The 14,981-nt window shown below is 62.3% G+C and overlaps 1 protein-coding gene across 3 annotated transcripts in view; it reads right to left on the bottom strand.

The window, feature by feature from the left end:
- Positions 1-2,091: 2,091 nt before the first annotated feature.
- Positions 2,092-14,981, bottom strand: part of Trim67 (tripartite motif containing 67) — a 38,283-nt gene continuing 25,393 nt past the window's right edge. Inside the window, exons 3-10 of one of the 3 annotated variants that reach the window (XM_048367491.1) lie at positions 10,908-11,030; positions 9,943-10,053; positions 9,229-9,388; positions 7,502-7,647; positions 5,734-5,872; positions 5,041-5,344; positions 2,859-3,021; positions 2,092-2,284 (exon numbers count right to left, since the gene is read on the bottom strand). In XM_048367491.1, coding sequence (XP_048223448.1) covers positions 2,219-2,284; positions 2,859-3,021; positions 5,041-5,344; positions 5,734-5,872; positions 7,502-7,647; positions 9,229-9,388; positions 9,943-10,053; positions 10,908-11,030 — 1,212 coding nt within the window. In that variant the 3' untranslated portion in view covers positions 2,092-2,218. Of the gene's footprint in view, positions 2,285-2,858; positions 3,022-5,040; positions 5,345-5,553; positions 5,873-7,501; positions 7,648-9,228; positions 9,389-9,942; positions 10,054-10,907; positions 11,031-14,981 lie in introns of all 3 variants that reach the window. The other 2 variants (XM_048367489.1, XM_048367492.1) reach the window with 2 other exon arrangements.

Here is a 14,981-nt window from a genome sequence, read left to right as displayed (position 1 = left end):
TAGACTAGGCCGCGGTGGCGTCCAGCACTGTGACGGAGGTGCGGCTCGCAGCTCCACCAAGCGGACATTTTCACTACAAGTTCCTTTCTCACAGAAGGTGCTGGGCGGGCTATACCACACCCTTCCTCAGCCGGCCCAGGAAGCATCGCGTGCTACCGTTCACGTACCGGATGTGCCGGAGTCTGAGGAGCTGGCATGTCCACTGCAAGGCCAGGGGCCTTCCTGCCACGGAGAGTGAAATATCCTTCTTGGCTTCTCTGAACCCTCAGGGCCACGTGTGTGGCCCTGCCCTTCTCCTATCCCTGAAAGGTGCTTTGTGCTGAGGACAGGGCCGGGTGTGTCCCTTCCCTCTGTATTGCTTCTGGGGGGGGGGGGGCCCTGCTCCTCTGGACAGCGGGGAACTTCTTAGGGAGGCCTTCGAGAGCGCACTTGCCTGGCATGGGCAAAGCTGTGGGCCTGAGCCCCGGTACTGGAAAAAGAAAATAAGAGAAAGGGGGAAAGAATGAAGTACCCCCCCCCACGTGTGGGAATTCGCCCTCCTCTGAGGTGTGAACAGACCTGGGGTGACCAAGCCGCTCCCGCCCCACAGGTGAGCAGGGCAGCCTAGTGACCAGGCCTTCTCCTGCTCAGCTACCCCCGTCCTTGTCTCCGGGACTGCTGGACTTCTCCAAAAGAGCTCAAGCTAGTCCCAGGCCTCTGGCTCCTCCGCCTCTGCCGCCAGCCTCTTGGCCAGAGCCGCCAGAGGCCGGAGAAGGCTGAGGACGCAGCTAGCAGGGCCTGTAGGCTCCTGCACGGGTTCTGCACGGGCTCTGCACGGGTTCTGCAGGGGCTACTGCACGAGCTCTGCACCGGGCTCTGCGACAGAAAATGCAGGAGAAAGGACTCAAGGCAAGACCAGGGCATCCACGACGCGGCAGGCTCCAGGGCCTAGCACGCAGGCTGGGTGGGAGAATGGAGCGGCCCCCAGGCAGAGGCCTTCCCAGGCCGTTGGATAGAGACAGTGGGCCTCTCGAGCAAGAGCTTTGAGGTAGGACTGTGGGACCTACTGGCCCGGTAGCGGATGCTCAGGAAACAGGTGCAAGGTGGGAAGGAAGGCAGCCGGGGAGGCTCTCAGCTGGTGTCCGCGTGCGGGCGCAGCCATTGAAAGTCCAACCAGTGCAGCCAGTGGAGAGCTGCTCAACACCAAGCTGGGAAAGGAGCGAGCGAGGTGACCACAGCTGCAGATGAGGCGGCGGGGGGGGGGGGGGGGAGGACTGTGGGCCGCTTTGCCGAAGCACTGCAGGGAGGAGGCAGGCCCTCAGGACTCAGCCTGGGGTGCTGTGTGGGAGAGACGGGGAGCAGAGTGCTGCCCTCCAGTCCAGCCTTTCCAGGTCGTCTGGCTTCCCCCCCACCGCAGCCCCCCTCCGCCTGTCGTAGGCCCACGATGGGGGAAGCACGCGAGGCCGCGCGGGGACAGCGGAAGGGGCTTCCCGGGGTCTGCAGCTTCGGTGCCGAGCCCGACTCGGAGCAGCTCCTACTTGTTTCCAGTTCATTTCTTGGGCGGCCATTTCCAGTCAGTTCCAGCCAAAGGAGCCGCATAGCACCGTCAGTCAAAGTCTCGTGTTCCATTCAGAGAACCTAAGAACCGAGTGGGTGAAATTTAGCAGACCGTTGCACATGCCTGTGTGTGCGCGCACATGTGCGTGTGAGAGAGAGTGAGTGAATGAGTAAGAGGGGGAGAATGCACGGAGCTGGTTGATGAGGAAAGACCCTAAGGAAGCCCTTTTAAGAGGTTCTCCGCAGCTCAGTGAGACAGGCAAAAATTAAAGACGAACAGTTGATATCTCTGTCCTTCAGTCCTGCGTCGGGCAAGCCAGTGGCACTCATCCCGAGGGCTCCGTCTCTCAGTGCTGCTTCACCTCTCCCTGCAAAGAACGCGAGCTCAGCAGAGGGCGGGAGGCGACGCGCGGCGGCGCAGGCTCTCCCGAGAGCTGCTCAGGAAAGACCTGGACGGTGATGTCTGAGCCATGCGCCCTTGGTGCACGGCTGGCCGCGGGGGCCGCGGTGTGGACGATGGATGGTTCTTCGCCCCCTCCCCTGAAGAAACCATCTGCGCCCACTGGACGGCTCTGTTCCGGCCGGGACTTGCTGGCCTCACTGAGGGGTTGGAGCTCAGGGAGTGGGGTGCGGCCGCATCCGCAGGCCTCGGCCCCAGGCGCTGGGCAGCAGGGGTGCCAGGCTAGTTGCCTGACAGTTTGGGCCGCCCCAGGCTTGTTGGCACTTCCAGTCCCGTGTGCAGGGTGACCTGGAAGGGAAGGCACGGGCTGGGGGTGGCGCTCGGTGGTAGAGCCCTAGCCTAACATGCAAACGGACCTAGATCCACCCCCAGGACACACACACACACACGCACGCACGCACGCACGCACGCACAGCCCAGTGGGGAGGCCCATGGACACCGCGCAGTGACAGCAGAGACCATGCCTGAGCCCCCTGCACCTGCCGGGCGGCCCTGGGCTCAGGGTCAGCTGCCCGGGGACACTTCAGATGGCAGGGACGGGAGCCTCCGCGTGCTGACCCCAGCAGCAGCGGGACCCGGTTCTCACAGCCTTGAGTTCGTGTCCACTGATTCGATGCTCTGCCCTGTCCTGTGGCTGGCTGCTAACGCTGAGGACTGAACTCTCCACCCTGGGATGCCCTCGGGGCCTTTAGCACATGCCCAGTGACTGCTGGGGACCCTGCAGGCAGTGGGCACCAGGCCGGGGCACTGGGCTTCAGAGGGAGCTCCTCCACCCTCGCACTGTCTGTTGCGGGCCCTGTGCATCCGCGCCCGCGGCGGGAGGGCACCAGCGAGGCCGGCTCCCGCACCCGGGCCCGGGTACCTGCACATTGCGGTTGAGACTGAGGGCGGGCATGAAGACCCCCTCGACGTGGCTGAACGCTGTGGGGCCCTGCTGCTGCCCGTTGATGAAGAAGGTCAGGGCGTGCTTGTTCAGGTCCAGCAGCACGCCCACCGTAGCGCCTTTGCACACGCCGCCTTCCGTCCTGGCGAGAGAAAACCCAGAAAAACCTGTCACCAGCCCTGGCTGGGGTGGTGACGACTCAGCGCGACTGGACGGCCTCTGGAACATTGGGTTGCGGTGCTGACTCAGCACGACTGAAAGGATTCTGCAGTGATGATGAAATGAGGAGAGTGGATGGAACTGGCACCATCGTGGCCACAGGGTGGATAATAGGGAATTGGGTGTAACTGGTGCCATCTTCCTGGTAGAGGCGGGGAAGTTCAACCCCCAGGTGACGGGTGTGCCTGAATTCCTAGAGGTAGGGGTGGGGACTTGGATGATAGGTTACTGGACCTGTCAGTCCTGTGCCTTGAGACACTCCAGTTTCCTGTGACCCTGCCCTCCCCCCCCACCTCCCCACCCCCGCTGCTTCTGACCCTGTTCTGGCCAGGACCAGCTCAGGCACCATTAGGCCAGGCCTCATGTCTCCTGTCTCTCCTCTGGTCACCATGGTGACCCACCAGTTCTCCACTGGGGTTGATCTGGTTTGTTGGAATTGTTTTCCTGCTCTCATCGCTCAGTATTCTGACTGTGTAAAGTATATTTGAGGGGCTGCAAGTCTTTGTGAGGAGTCCACCACCTGCAGTCCCTGGCTCTCCAATAAGACTCCAGATTCAACCTCTCAGAATGTGGCTTCTGTTTCTTGTGTCTGAGTTGAGCAGTACTGAAAGGATTCTGGAACACAGATCCTGTAGTGAGGCTCAGCACTACTGAAATGGTAGGGCCTTCTGCTGGGCGGTTGAACCTTCTCAGCAGTACTTCCCACACTTTAGCAGGCCACGGGAGAAAGCGCCTCAGGGGAACTGGGCTAGACTCCCTGCCGACAGAGTCTGGGACGGGAAGTTCAGGTTTACTTGGGAGGGTCTCACCCAAATGCCCCGCTGAGCAATTTACCATGAGCACAGAAGTCAGTCAAAGAACTTGGCCCCTTTCTGGTGGGAGGTAGAGAAGGCTTTCACCCCTTCGCAGGCCTCCCCAGAACCACCGCAGGGGCTCCAGAGAGGGCTGGATTGGGAGTCGGGCCTGGCGAGCTTGGCTAATGTTGGAATCGTGTCCTCTGGCTGGGAAGGAGCGCTAGGTGGAGAACGCCCCCTGGTGGGCCCAGCTGACCTTGCCTTTGACCCTGTGGGCTGCATCCACAGACTTCCCTTTCCATCTGGTGAGCTCCTACTCAGCCTTAACCTTGCTGGACCTTGATAGAACAATTCCTGGTTAGGGCTGGGCTTCTGCTGGGAAAAGTGAGCCACGAGATGGGCCTGTGACCAGATGTGTGGAGAGGTCAAGCAGGAGGGACTCCCTGGAGAGGGCAGGGTCCCGGGTCCTGCAGGCCCGGGGGAACCACTGAACGCTTGAGGCTCTTCTGGTACCGACCACCAGATGGCAGTGCAGTAGCCTGTTCGTGCCCAAGCCTGGCCCTGGGGCCCGGGTCAGGACCTGGGACGGGAACTCGGAGTAGCTGCCCCCTGCTGGCCTCGGCCTCCCTTCAGCTCCCCTCTGAGGCACCAGAGGGCTGCCAGGCCAGCAGAGGCCCGCAGCTGGGCATTAAGGAATTGCCCACGCCAGCAGGGGTGTGGGTTCTGGGTGACTCCTGAGAGCACCAGAGATTCTCCCGGTGGCTCTGCCTCCTCGCTCTTCCTTTTTCCCTCCCTCCCATCTTTCTTCTTTACTTCCTTCTTTTTTATGAAAGATATTTTTAGTGGCAGTGTGGTTTTTCTTGTGTGCATGGTGTGTGTGTGTGTGTGTGTGTGTGTGTGTGTGTGTGTGAACTTGGGGCCTGGGTGCTGTCCCTGAGCTCAAGGCTAGGGGTCTACCACGTAAGCCACAGCTCCACTTCCAGCTTGGTTTTGGTAGTTGACGTTCCTGTCCAGGCTGACTTCTAACCACATCCTCAGATCTCAGCCTCCTGAGTAGCTAGGATTATGGGCACGAGCCACGGGCTTTGCGTGTCAGGTTTTTGTTTTTGAATGTTGAAGCTTGAACTCAGAGGGTCTGGGGGGCGCACCTGTTGGTGTGGGAGTTGCAGTGCATAAACCAGCTTCGGTTGTTGTCCACGTACATAGCCCAGGCCTTGTCATCCTTGCCCAGCATCATGTCCTTGGCCACACTGGCCCTGGCCACGCCGAAAGCGGGGTCAGGGTGGTTGTCGTAGCGGTCCACGTGCAGCTCCCAGTAGTGCACGCCCTTGGAGAAGGCAGCCGTGCCCAGCACCACACGGTCGTCGTAGCTGCTGCAGGTGGCTGTCTGGTTGTCATTGGACAAAATGATGTCTCGGTGCCCAGAGTTGGGGTCAAAGGTGAACCAGGCGACTGCAAAGGAGACAAGAGAAGGTCAGCACGCAGAATATGCCAGCAGTTCCTAGTGAGCCGAGGGACATGCGCTCCCTTGCTTCCACCGGCATGTCAGCAGCCGCTCCGTGGGATGTGCACGCCCCCACAGAGGCACATGCGTCCTGCTCTCTTTCTCCTGTTCCCCGTTCCCCAAACCAAGCCTCGCAAAGGAGTCTCGGCACTCAGACCTCCAGCCCCGGCCCGTCTCTTGCTTCCTTCAAATGGGCAAAGGAGGAAGTTGACTCCAGTGGCCAACCTCACGGGTGGGCGGTTGAGGCGGGGTGAACCGTGTGGCCGTCCCCCGAGGCTCGGCTCCCTGGCCGCCCACGGGGCGGCAGCACCTGTCCCACTGTGGAGGTACGTCTCACCGTCTGAGGTCTGCAGGACCACAGTCTTGCTGTACGGCCCGACGCCAGCGGCGTTGAAAGCTTTCACTCTGGCGTTGTAGGTGCTGTTGAAGTGGAGCCCGTCAATGGTGCACAGAGTCTCCTTGCCCACGTACACTTCCTGCAAGAGCCATAGCCCCATCAGCCCCTTAGACTTTGTTCTCTCTCTCTCTCTCTCTCTCTCTCTCTCTCTCTCTCTCTCTCTCTCTCTCTCGTCAGTTGTGGGGCTTTGAACTCTGGGCCTGGGCGCTGTCCCTAAGCAATTTTTTGCTCAAGGCTAGCACTCTATCACTTTGAGCCACAGCGCCACTTCTGGTGTCCTGGTGCTTAATTGGAGATAAGAGTCTCTTGGACTTTCCTGCCTGTTCTGGCTTTGAACCATGATCCTCAGACCTCAGCCTGTGGAGTAGCTAGGATTACAGGTGTGAGCCACCAGCCCCTGGCCAGCCCCTCCAACTTTTGGGACGCCTCATTAGGCACCTATCGGCATCACAAGTGCCACTGCTCCACAGTGGTGCTCAGTCTGGAACATTAGGGCCCATCCTGGTTGCCCCTGAGGGTCCCTGACTTTGCACAGCTGGGCAGGAGCCCTTCCCCCCTGGCTGCTTGGCCCCAGCTGGGAGGGGAGTGCCCTTCAGGGAAGGGGAGGCCACAGCCCTTCAGGAGACTCACCCCCCTCCTGCCCCTCAGGGGCTCAGGGGCTCTGGGGGCCCTTGAGCTGCTCTTTTCTGGTCTCCACAGAACTTAAGACGTTCTTGTACCAGATCTGCTTTTCTTTTCTAGGGTTTTCTTTGTTTTCCATCGGCTTCCAAATTTGCATTGTCCTATTACTTCCCCGTTGCTGCGTGGACCTTGAATGCCCCCGGAGCCCCGGGTGGAAGTGCTGGTTGCCCGAGTACAGTTTGGAGTGGGGTCCTAGGCCAGGCCCCTGATGGCTCAAAATTCCACGGGGCTGGGGCCCAGCCTGTGCTATACAAATGTTCTCTGTCTCTCCTTCCTGGCGTACATGAAGCAGGTGGCTTTGCTCTGTCACACACTCTCCCCAGCCCCTCCTCCCCGGCCCCCACCCCATGATATTCTCCCTCACCAGCCCAGAAGACCAGAGGAAGTCTCTGACACCAAAACAACCCTTTCCTCCTCTGCACTGATTTGTCAAGGTGAGGGAAGGCTGGCTGTCCACTTGCTCCAGATGCTGTTTGTTATTGCACAGACCCAGCGATTGGGCTATTTTCTGTATTATACACAAGGTAGCTGGGGAAGGTGGGCTGCACCGAGCGTTTCACTGCGAGGCCTGCCTTGTACTGTGCACCCATTATTATTATTATTATTATTATTATTATTATTATTATTATTACTGTCATTAAAGGTCTTGAATACAGGGACCGGGCACAGTCCCTGAGCAATTTTACTCAAGCCTAGTGTTTACCACTTTGAGCCATAGCTCCAATTCCAGTCTTTGGTGGTTCACGGGAGGTAAGAGTCGAGGGGGTAGGAGATGAGGAGGTAGTGGCGGGGGGGGGGGGCGGGGACGTGAAGGTCATAGAGCACGTGGATAGTGAAGATCACGGACTGTGCGTGGGGTCAGGAGGAAGATGGTGGCGGAGGGAACCCGGGCCGGTGGGGCTGATGGGAGGAGCAAGGGCAGGCGGGGCTGCCTCCTCTGAGCTGGTCCTGCCAGGCCCCTGTCGCCCTCACGGGGGCCTCCTCCCGCCCTCCCTGTCCCCGGGGCCCCGGGCCCGCCGAGGCTCACCCGGAACTGGCCCCCGTCGCCGTCATCCAGCTCCAGGATGTAGCCGTCGGCGGGGCTGTGCGCGAAGGGCGGCGTCCTCCAGGCCAGCGTGACGCTGTTGTTGCGTGTGCAGCACTTCTCCAGCTGCAGCAGGGGCCCGGGGGGCACTGCGACAGGAATGCCCCGTCAGCGCGCCGTGTCCGCTGGCGGCCCCTGGACCCCAGCAGGCGGCAAGACCGTCCGTCCCTCCCCTGGGGCCGCCCCAGGCTCAGGGGGACCTGGCCGGGGAGCGGGTGCCCTGCTCAGCCCCGGGAGGCGGTGACCGGACACTGCAAAGCAAGTGTCTGGGGGAGGAAGTCCTCCTTCTGCTCTGCCCGTGGACAGTGGGGAGCCGTCCTCGCAAGGTGATAAAGGCTTGGTGCCCTGGGACCAGGGGCCAGGGAGGTGACCACAGCCAACTCCTCAAGCTGGGGCTGCTCCGCCCTGAGTGCAGTTACACTGGGCGGTGGGGGGGGGGGGGTTGTCTGTTCATGCCAGAAACTTCCCAGCTGGCTGCCGTCTTTTTTTTTAAGACAACACGGAGGTTGGTCTTGCACAAAAGGCCATTTTCAACCTGGTTCAGGGCAGCCGCTCGCCACCTCCCAGGCTGGAGCAGCAGCGAGGTCCGGTGAGCTCCCCTGGAGCGGGGCTGTGCTCCGGGGCAACGCGGCCCCGGCTGCCCTGTGGCTGGCCGGGCCCCTCCGCTGCCTGGCCGTGTCCCAGTCTCCCCTCCGCCCTTTCCAAGCCTCCCCGATGGAGCCAGGCACCGCTGCACGTTTGCTTCCCTTCCTTTAAAGGTGGCCACGCCGCCCGCAGAGCCCACAGCCACAGGTGCAGGCTGCGGCCCTGGTCTCGGCCCACAGACGCCAGGCTCCCCGCCCCAGACCACCCACCCCCCAGGCGGGAGCCAGCGCCCCCCGGGCCTTCACTGGCTCACGCTGCCCATGCGGAGCTGTGACAACTGTTCCTAGCAGCACGGACTTCCTCCGCCTGGTCCTTCCCCCTCCACCCTCCTGCTCTGCCTCCCTCCACCCCACCCCTTCCCTCCGCCTCTGCCTCTGCCACCCCACCCCTTCCCTCCGCCTCCCCCCACCCCTTCCCTTCCCCTCCGCCTCCCCCACCCCCTCCCTTCCCCTCTGCCTCCCTCTACCCATCCATCCTGCTCTGCCTCTCTCTGCCCCGTCCCTTCTGCTCTTGCCTCTGAACTTCTTGCCCTTCCTTGGTACACACACAAATGTATTCCAGCCTCTATCCCTTTGCCTCCCGAAATGCTCTTTTAGGTTATTTCTCTCCACCTTTGCCTCGGCTCCCCTCCTCCTCCCTCTCCTCCCTAACCTCTGCCTTTTCTCCCTAGCACCTGCCACTCTCGGACAATGTCATGGGGTCGGCTAGCACATGGTCCACTTTCTCTGTAGTCTAGAGGCTTGGTCTTGCAAGGAGTGGTTCAGACTTGCTCACCAACGCCCGCTGGCACCTGGCACAGCCTGGCACCCACGCGGCCCGGCCTGGCCAGGGGAGGTCCCTCCATCCGTGGTCACCACTGTGCTTGATGGACAGAGGGGGCTCCCGGGCCTACACGGGGACACTGCCCCAGACCACCCTCCCCTCCACCACGCTGTGTGCCACGGACGCCCGCCACCACCACTGGGGCCCCCTACGGCATGCCCACGGGGGAGAAGCCCCCACTGAGCTGGCCAACCACGGCTCACCCCTACATTTCATCTGGATGAAGTCCAGCTGGTGGATGGCCTGCAGCAGCGGCTCGCTGTCCAGCGTCAGGTCAAACTCTGCCGACACCTTGGGCTCCAGGGCGCCTTTGACCCACTGCTCCTGGGACACCTGCACGCGCTTGATCAGGGCATCGGAGATCTGCGGGGCGCAGGGCCAAGGAGGGGCGCTCAGCGCCGTGCGCACTGTGGATGCAGGGCATCGCACACGCCGTCTCCTCTGCTGACCCTCCCCCTGGGGACATCTGTGTGTGTGCCCCTGAAGGCCTCAAGTCTCAGGCCCCCGTCCTGGAGAAGACCCAGGGGGAGTCGCGCCCACACACCCCGTTGGGGAGAGCAGCCCCCCCAGGGGCTGGGGCCACGGGGTCTGCAGCTGGCTCTGTTGACCACGCGTCCAGCACGCTTGCCAAAAGCTGCCCTTTTCCATGTGTGGGGCGTGGGGAGGCCCGGCATGTGGTCCCAGAGGCTCCATCTCCTCTCCCCCCGTGGAGGAGGAGGCGGGATGAGGGCCAGAGCTGCGGGGGGTCAGGGCCACGGGGGGAGCCTGCGCCTCTGACGGCGCGGAGCAAAGGAGAAGCGCCAGCCCCGGCCTGGGATGGGTCTGGCCTGGAGTGTGGGCTGGTGGGGGGGGGGGGGGGGCGGGAGTGGCGCGGGGAGTCCCCCGGCCGGCCAGGGCAGGCTCGGGGGCGGGCTCACCTGGAGGAAGCCCGAGGGGTCGTCCTCCTTGATCACCTCCAGACAGTACTCCATCAGCCCCGTGGACTGGCGCAGCTTCAGCGTGCAGTGATTGATCTGGTCCCAAACCATCTGCGGAGGACAGACTCCCGTGAGGACTCCCGCCGGGGCGCCCTGCGGCCCCGCGCTGGGCGGGGCGAACCTTCTGAGGGCCGGGCAGCAGAGTGGAGAAAGGCCTCACCGAGACGCCCCTGGGACCCGGCCAGCGCCATGCCTCGCTCTGCCCTGCGGCTGGCGGTAGATAACATGGCGGGAAGGTGCTTTACCACCACATCCTCTCCTTCAAGTGGAGACGGGGTACCAGTACACCCCTGTCATCCCCGCACTGGGGAGGCTGAGGCTGAGGACTGGGAGCTCAAGGCTACACAGGCAGGCCCCACTTCACAACCTCACGGTCTGGGGATGGAGCTCAGTGATACCATGCTTGCCCGGCGTGCGCAAGTCCGTGGGTTCCAGCTCCAGCACTGAACTAAGAAACGTCGTATTTCCTAGTTGTGTGTCTCTGGCCCACAGCCTCTAGACCTCCGGGGACAGTGCCCCGCTGCCTGACCGGGGTGGGGGGGGGGTCGGCGTGAGGAGAGCAAGCTTTGCTATCCCTCCCTTGGGAAACTGGCTGAGGAGGGGGCAGAGACCGAAACCCGAGCAGAACCCGCGTGCCCACGGCTCTGACTTGAGACCAAGAGTCAGACAGGCAGAGGAGTGCCTGGGGGGGGGGGGGGGGGGCGTGGACCCGAGGCGAAAACCACCCCGGCTGCCCTGGCTCCGGAGCGACCGCGCGGGTCCCAGCTGGCCTCGGGGGTTGCTGGCCCCCCTCCCAGCCCCCCGGCTCACCTTGACCCGTTCACTCATCCATTCGCTCACTGGGCCGCTCTCCCAGCCCCCCAGCCCCGACGCCATGGGAAGGGGGGGCGGCGGCCCGTGCCCACCTTCAGCTTGTGCTCCCTCTCCTTCGTCACCTTGGTGAGCAGCTTGGCCTTCTGCCGCGTCAGGGCGTCCACCAGGGCGTCGCACTGGGCGACCAGGCAGGCCTCGTAGTCCAGTCCGTTCTCCTGGGGGAGCAGGGCGTCTCAGTGGGGGGACCTGGGGGCGGGGTGCGCGGGGGGCTGGCGGATGCCGGGGCCCGTTCGTGGGGCGGGGAAGGGGGAAGGGAGCGAGGGTGGATGGAAGGGCACGGGGCGTCCCCACCGGCGGTGCAGGAGCGGGGAGCGGACGCGCTCAGCGTGGCTGGTGGGGCGTGTTGAACTTCCCCAAACCTCGGCAACGTGCGCTTTTGCTTTGTACAGTTGGAAAAAAGTGAGGCAAGCAAAAACACCCGCCAGAGGGGCGGGGAAAAGGTGGCTTCGTGGTGGAGCGCTTGCCTAGCACGCATGAAGCCCTGGGTTCGATTCCTCAGTACCACCTACACAGAACAGCCAGAAGTAGGGCTGTGGCTCGAGTCGTAGAGCGCTAGCCTCGAGTAGAAAAGCTCGGGGGCAGTGCCTGAGGTCAAGCCCCAGGACTAGCAAAAAAAAAGAAAAACACCACACAAACCCAGAGAGACCCACACCGGAGCGTCCTCCGGGTCGCCAAGCTCGGCACGGCCCCTTGGAACGCTGTCCGTCCTCGCCCGGGGCCTCGGAGCACGGCTGTATTTGCAGACAGGCCCTTTAAGAGGTCACTGAGTGAAATGAGGCCATCGGGCCGGCTCTACCCCAGTCTGACTGGTGTCCTTACAAGAAGATGAAATTAGGTCACAGACTCACCAGAGGGACAGCCAGACGAGGCTGCAGGGGCGGGCGGGGGAGGGGGAGGCCATCTGCAAGCCGAGGGGGGGGGGGTGGAACCAGCCCGCCCACACCCTAACCTTGCCCCTCCAGCCTCCATAGAGAGAACTCATTTCTGTTATACAGCTATTCTGTTGTTTTTTGATATTTTGTGATGGAAGTCACATGCTATATTGGTAAAACATCAGAGACATGACTTCCAGTGCCCCTTGGGAGACGAGTGTGCTTTTGCACAACTGCAATCCCAGTACTTGGGAGACTGAAACAGGAAGATCAAGAATCTGCGGCTAGCTTGAATGACGGAGAGACCACTGTCAAGAAAGAAAAAGCCGGGCACTGGTGCCCCACACCAGCAATCCCAGCCACTTAGGAGGCTGAGATCTGATTGCAGTTTGAAGCCAAGTGGGTGAGAAAAGTCCATGAGATTTTTTACCTCCAATTACGCATCAAAAAAGCTGAAAGTGGAGCTGTGGCTCAAGTAGTAGAGCGCTAGCCTTGAGCAAGAAAGCTCAGGCAGGGACAGCGCCCAGGCCCTGAGTTCAAGCCCCAGCACTGGCACCGGAGAGAGAGAGAGAGAGAAACTGGACAGAGTAGCTCATGACTGTAGTTCTAGCTACTCAGGAGGTGGAGATGGGGAACGTTGCAGTCTGAGGTCAGCCCGGGCACGAAGTTGAAGAGACCTCATCTCAACCAACAAAAGCTGAGTGGGCTTGTATGCGCACACTATCCTAGCTACCCAGGAAGCATAAGTATCAGGCTGTGGCTCAGTCTCTCCTCCATCCAGGTGCTCCCGGAGCGTGACCCCATAGCCAGTGGCTGTGCATAATCTCAACATGGGACTCACTGCTCCACACGGTCCTGTGACCTGGCAGCCTGGCATACATACTGTAACATACTGGATACAAAAGCCCCTCCACAGATTCCACCACACAGGACCACAGGGCCTCCGCCGGCGTGACTCTAACCGGCGTCCTGGAACTCCCCTTCCCCACCTGGGGTCTCCTGTGCCCCACCGTGAGCTTCCGAGGTGACACAGCAGGAGACGACTTTCTCAGTGCAGTACTGAAAGCCTGCTTCCTGCTAACCATGCGGTGCCCGGCACGTTGCCCTCCCCCTCTGCATACCTGAGCAGCACACTGCCCTCCCCCTCTGCACACCTGGTGATCAGCACACTGCCCTCCCCCTCTGCACACCTGGTGATCAGCACGCTGCCCTCCCCCTCTACACACCTGGTGATCAGCACGCTGCCCTCCCCCTCTGCACACCTGGTGATCAGCACGCTGCCCTCCCCCATGCACACCTGGTGATCAGCACACTGCCCTCCCCCTCTGCATACCTGAGCAGCACACTGCCCTCCCCCTCTGCACACCTGGTGATCAGCACACTGCCCTCCCCCTCTGCACACCTGGTGATCAGCACACTGCCCTCCCCCTCTGCACACCTGGTGATCAGCACACTGCCCTCCCCCTCTGCACACCTGGTGATCAGCACGCTGCCCTCCCCTGTGCACACCTGGTGATCAGCACACTGCCCTCCCCCATGCACACCTGGTGATCAGCACACTGCCCTCCCCTGTGCACACCTGGTGATCAGCACACTGCCCTCCCCCATGCACACCTGGTGATCAGCACACTGCCCTCCCCTCCCCTCTGCACACCTGGTGATCAGCACACTGCCCTCCCCCTCTGCACACCTGGTGATCAGCACGCTGCCCTCCCCCTCTACACACCTGGTGATCAGCACGCTGCCCTCCCCCTCTGCACACCTGGTGATCAGCACACTGCCCTCCCCCATGCACACCTGGTGATCAGCACACTGCCCTCCGCTCCCCTCTGCACACCTGGTGATCAGCACACTGCCCTCCCCTGTGCACACCTGGTGATCAGCACACTGCCCTCCCCCATGCACACCTGGTGATCAGCACACTGCCCTCCGCTCCCCTCTGCACACCTGGTGATCAGCACACTGCCCTCCCCTGTGCACACCTGGTGATCAGCACACTGCCCTCCCCCTCTGCACACCTGGTGACCAGCACACTGCCCTCCCCCATGCACACCTGGTGATCAGCACGCTGCCCTCCCCCTCTGCATACCTGGTGATCAGCACGCTGCCCTCCCCCTCTGCACACCTGGTGATCAGCACGCTGCCCTCCCCCTCTGCACACCTGGTGATCAGCACGCTGCCCTCCCCCTCTACACACCTGGTGATCAGCACGCTGCCCTCCCCCTCTGCACACCTGGTGATCAGCACACTGCCCTCCCCCTCTGCACACCTGGTGATCAGCACGCTGCCCTCCCCCTCTGCACACCTGGTGATCAGCACACTGCCCTCCCCCATGCACACCTGGTGATCAGCACACTGCCCTCCCCCCCCCGTGCACACCTGGTGATCAGCACACTGCCCTCCCCCATGCACACCTGGTGATCAGCACACTGCCCTCCCCTCCCCTCTGCACACCTGGTGATCAGCACACTGCCCTCCCCTGTGCACACCTGGTGATCAGCACACTGCCCTCCCCCTCTGCACACCTGGTGACCAGCACACTGCCCTCCCCCATGCACACCTGGTGATCAGCACGCTGCCCTCCCCCCTCTGCATACCTGGTGATCAGCACGCTGCCCTCCCCCTCTGCACACCTGGTGATCAGCACACTGCCCTCCCCCATGCACACCTGGTGATCAGCACACTGCCCTCCCCCCCCCGTGCACACCTGGTGATCAGCACACTGCCCTCCCCCATGCACACCTGGTGATCAGCACACTGCCCTCCCCTCCCCTCTGCACACCTGGTGATCAGCACACTGCCCTCCCCTGTGCACACCTGGTGATCAGCACACTGCCCTCCCCCTCTGCACACCTGGTGACCAGCACACTGCCCTCCCCCATGCACACCTGGTGATCAGCACGCTGCCCTCCCCCTCTGCATACCTGGTGATCAGCACGCTGCCCTCCCCCTCTGCACACCTGGTGATCAGCACACTGCCCTCCCCCATGCACACCTGGTGATCAGCACACTGCCCTCCCCCCCCCGTGCACACCTGGTGATCAGCACACTGCCCTCCCCCATGCACACCTGGTGATCAGCACACTGCCCTCCCCTGTGCACACCTGGTGATCAGCACGCTGCCCTCCCCCTCTGCACACCTGGTGATCAGCACGCTGCCCTCCCCCTCTGCACACCTGGTGATCAGCACACTGCCCTCCCCCATGCACACCTGGTGATCAGCACACTGCCCTC

This window comes from Perognathus longimembris, chromosome 18 (assembly GCF_023159225.1).
Source record: "Perognathus longimembris pacificus isolate PPM17 chromosome 18, ASM2315922v1, whole genome shotgun sequence".
NCBI lineage: Eukaryota > Metazoa > Chordata > Mammalia > Rodentia > Heteromyidae > Perognathus > Perognathus longimembris.
This window is presented reverse-complemented; position numbering and strand designations above follow the sequence as displayed.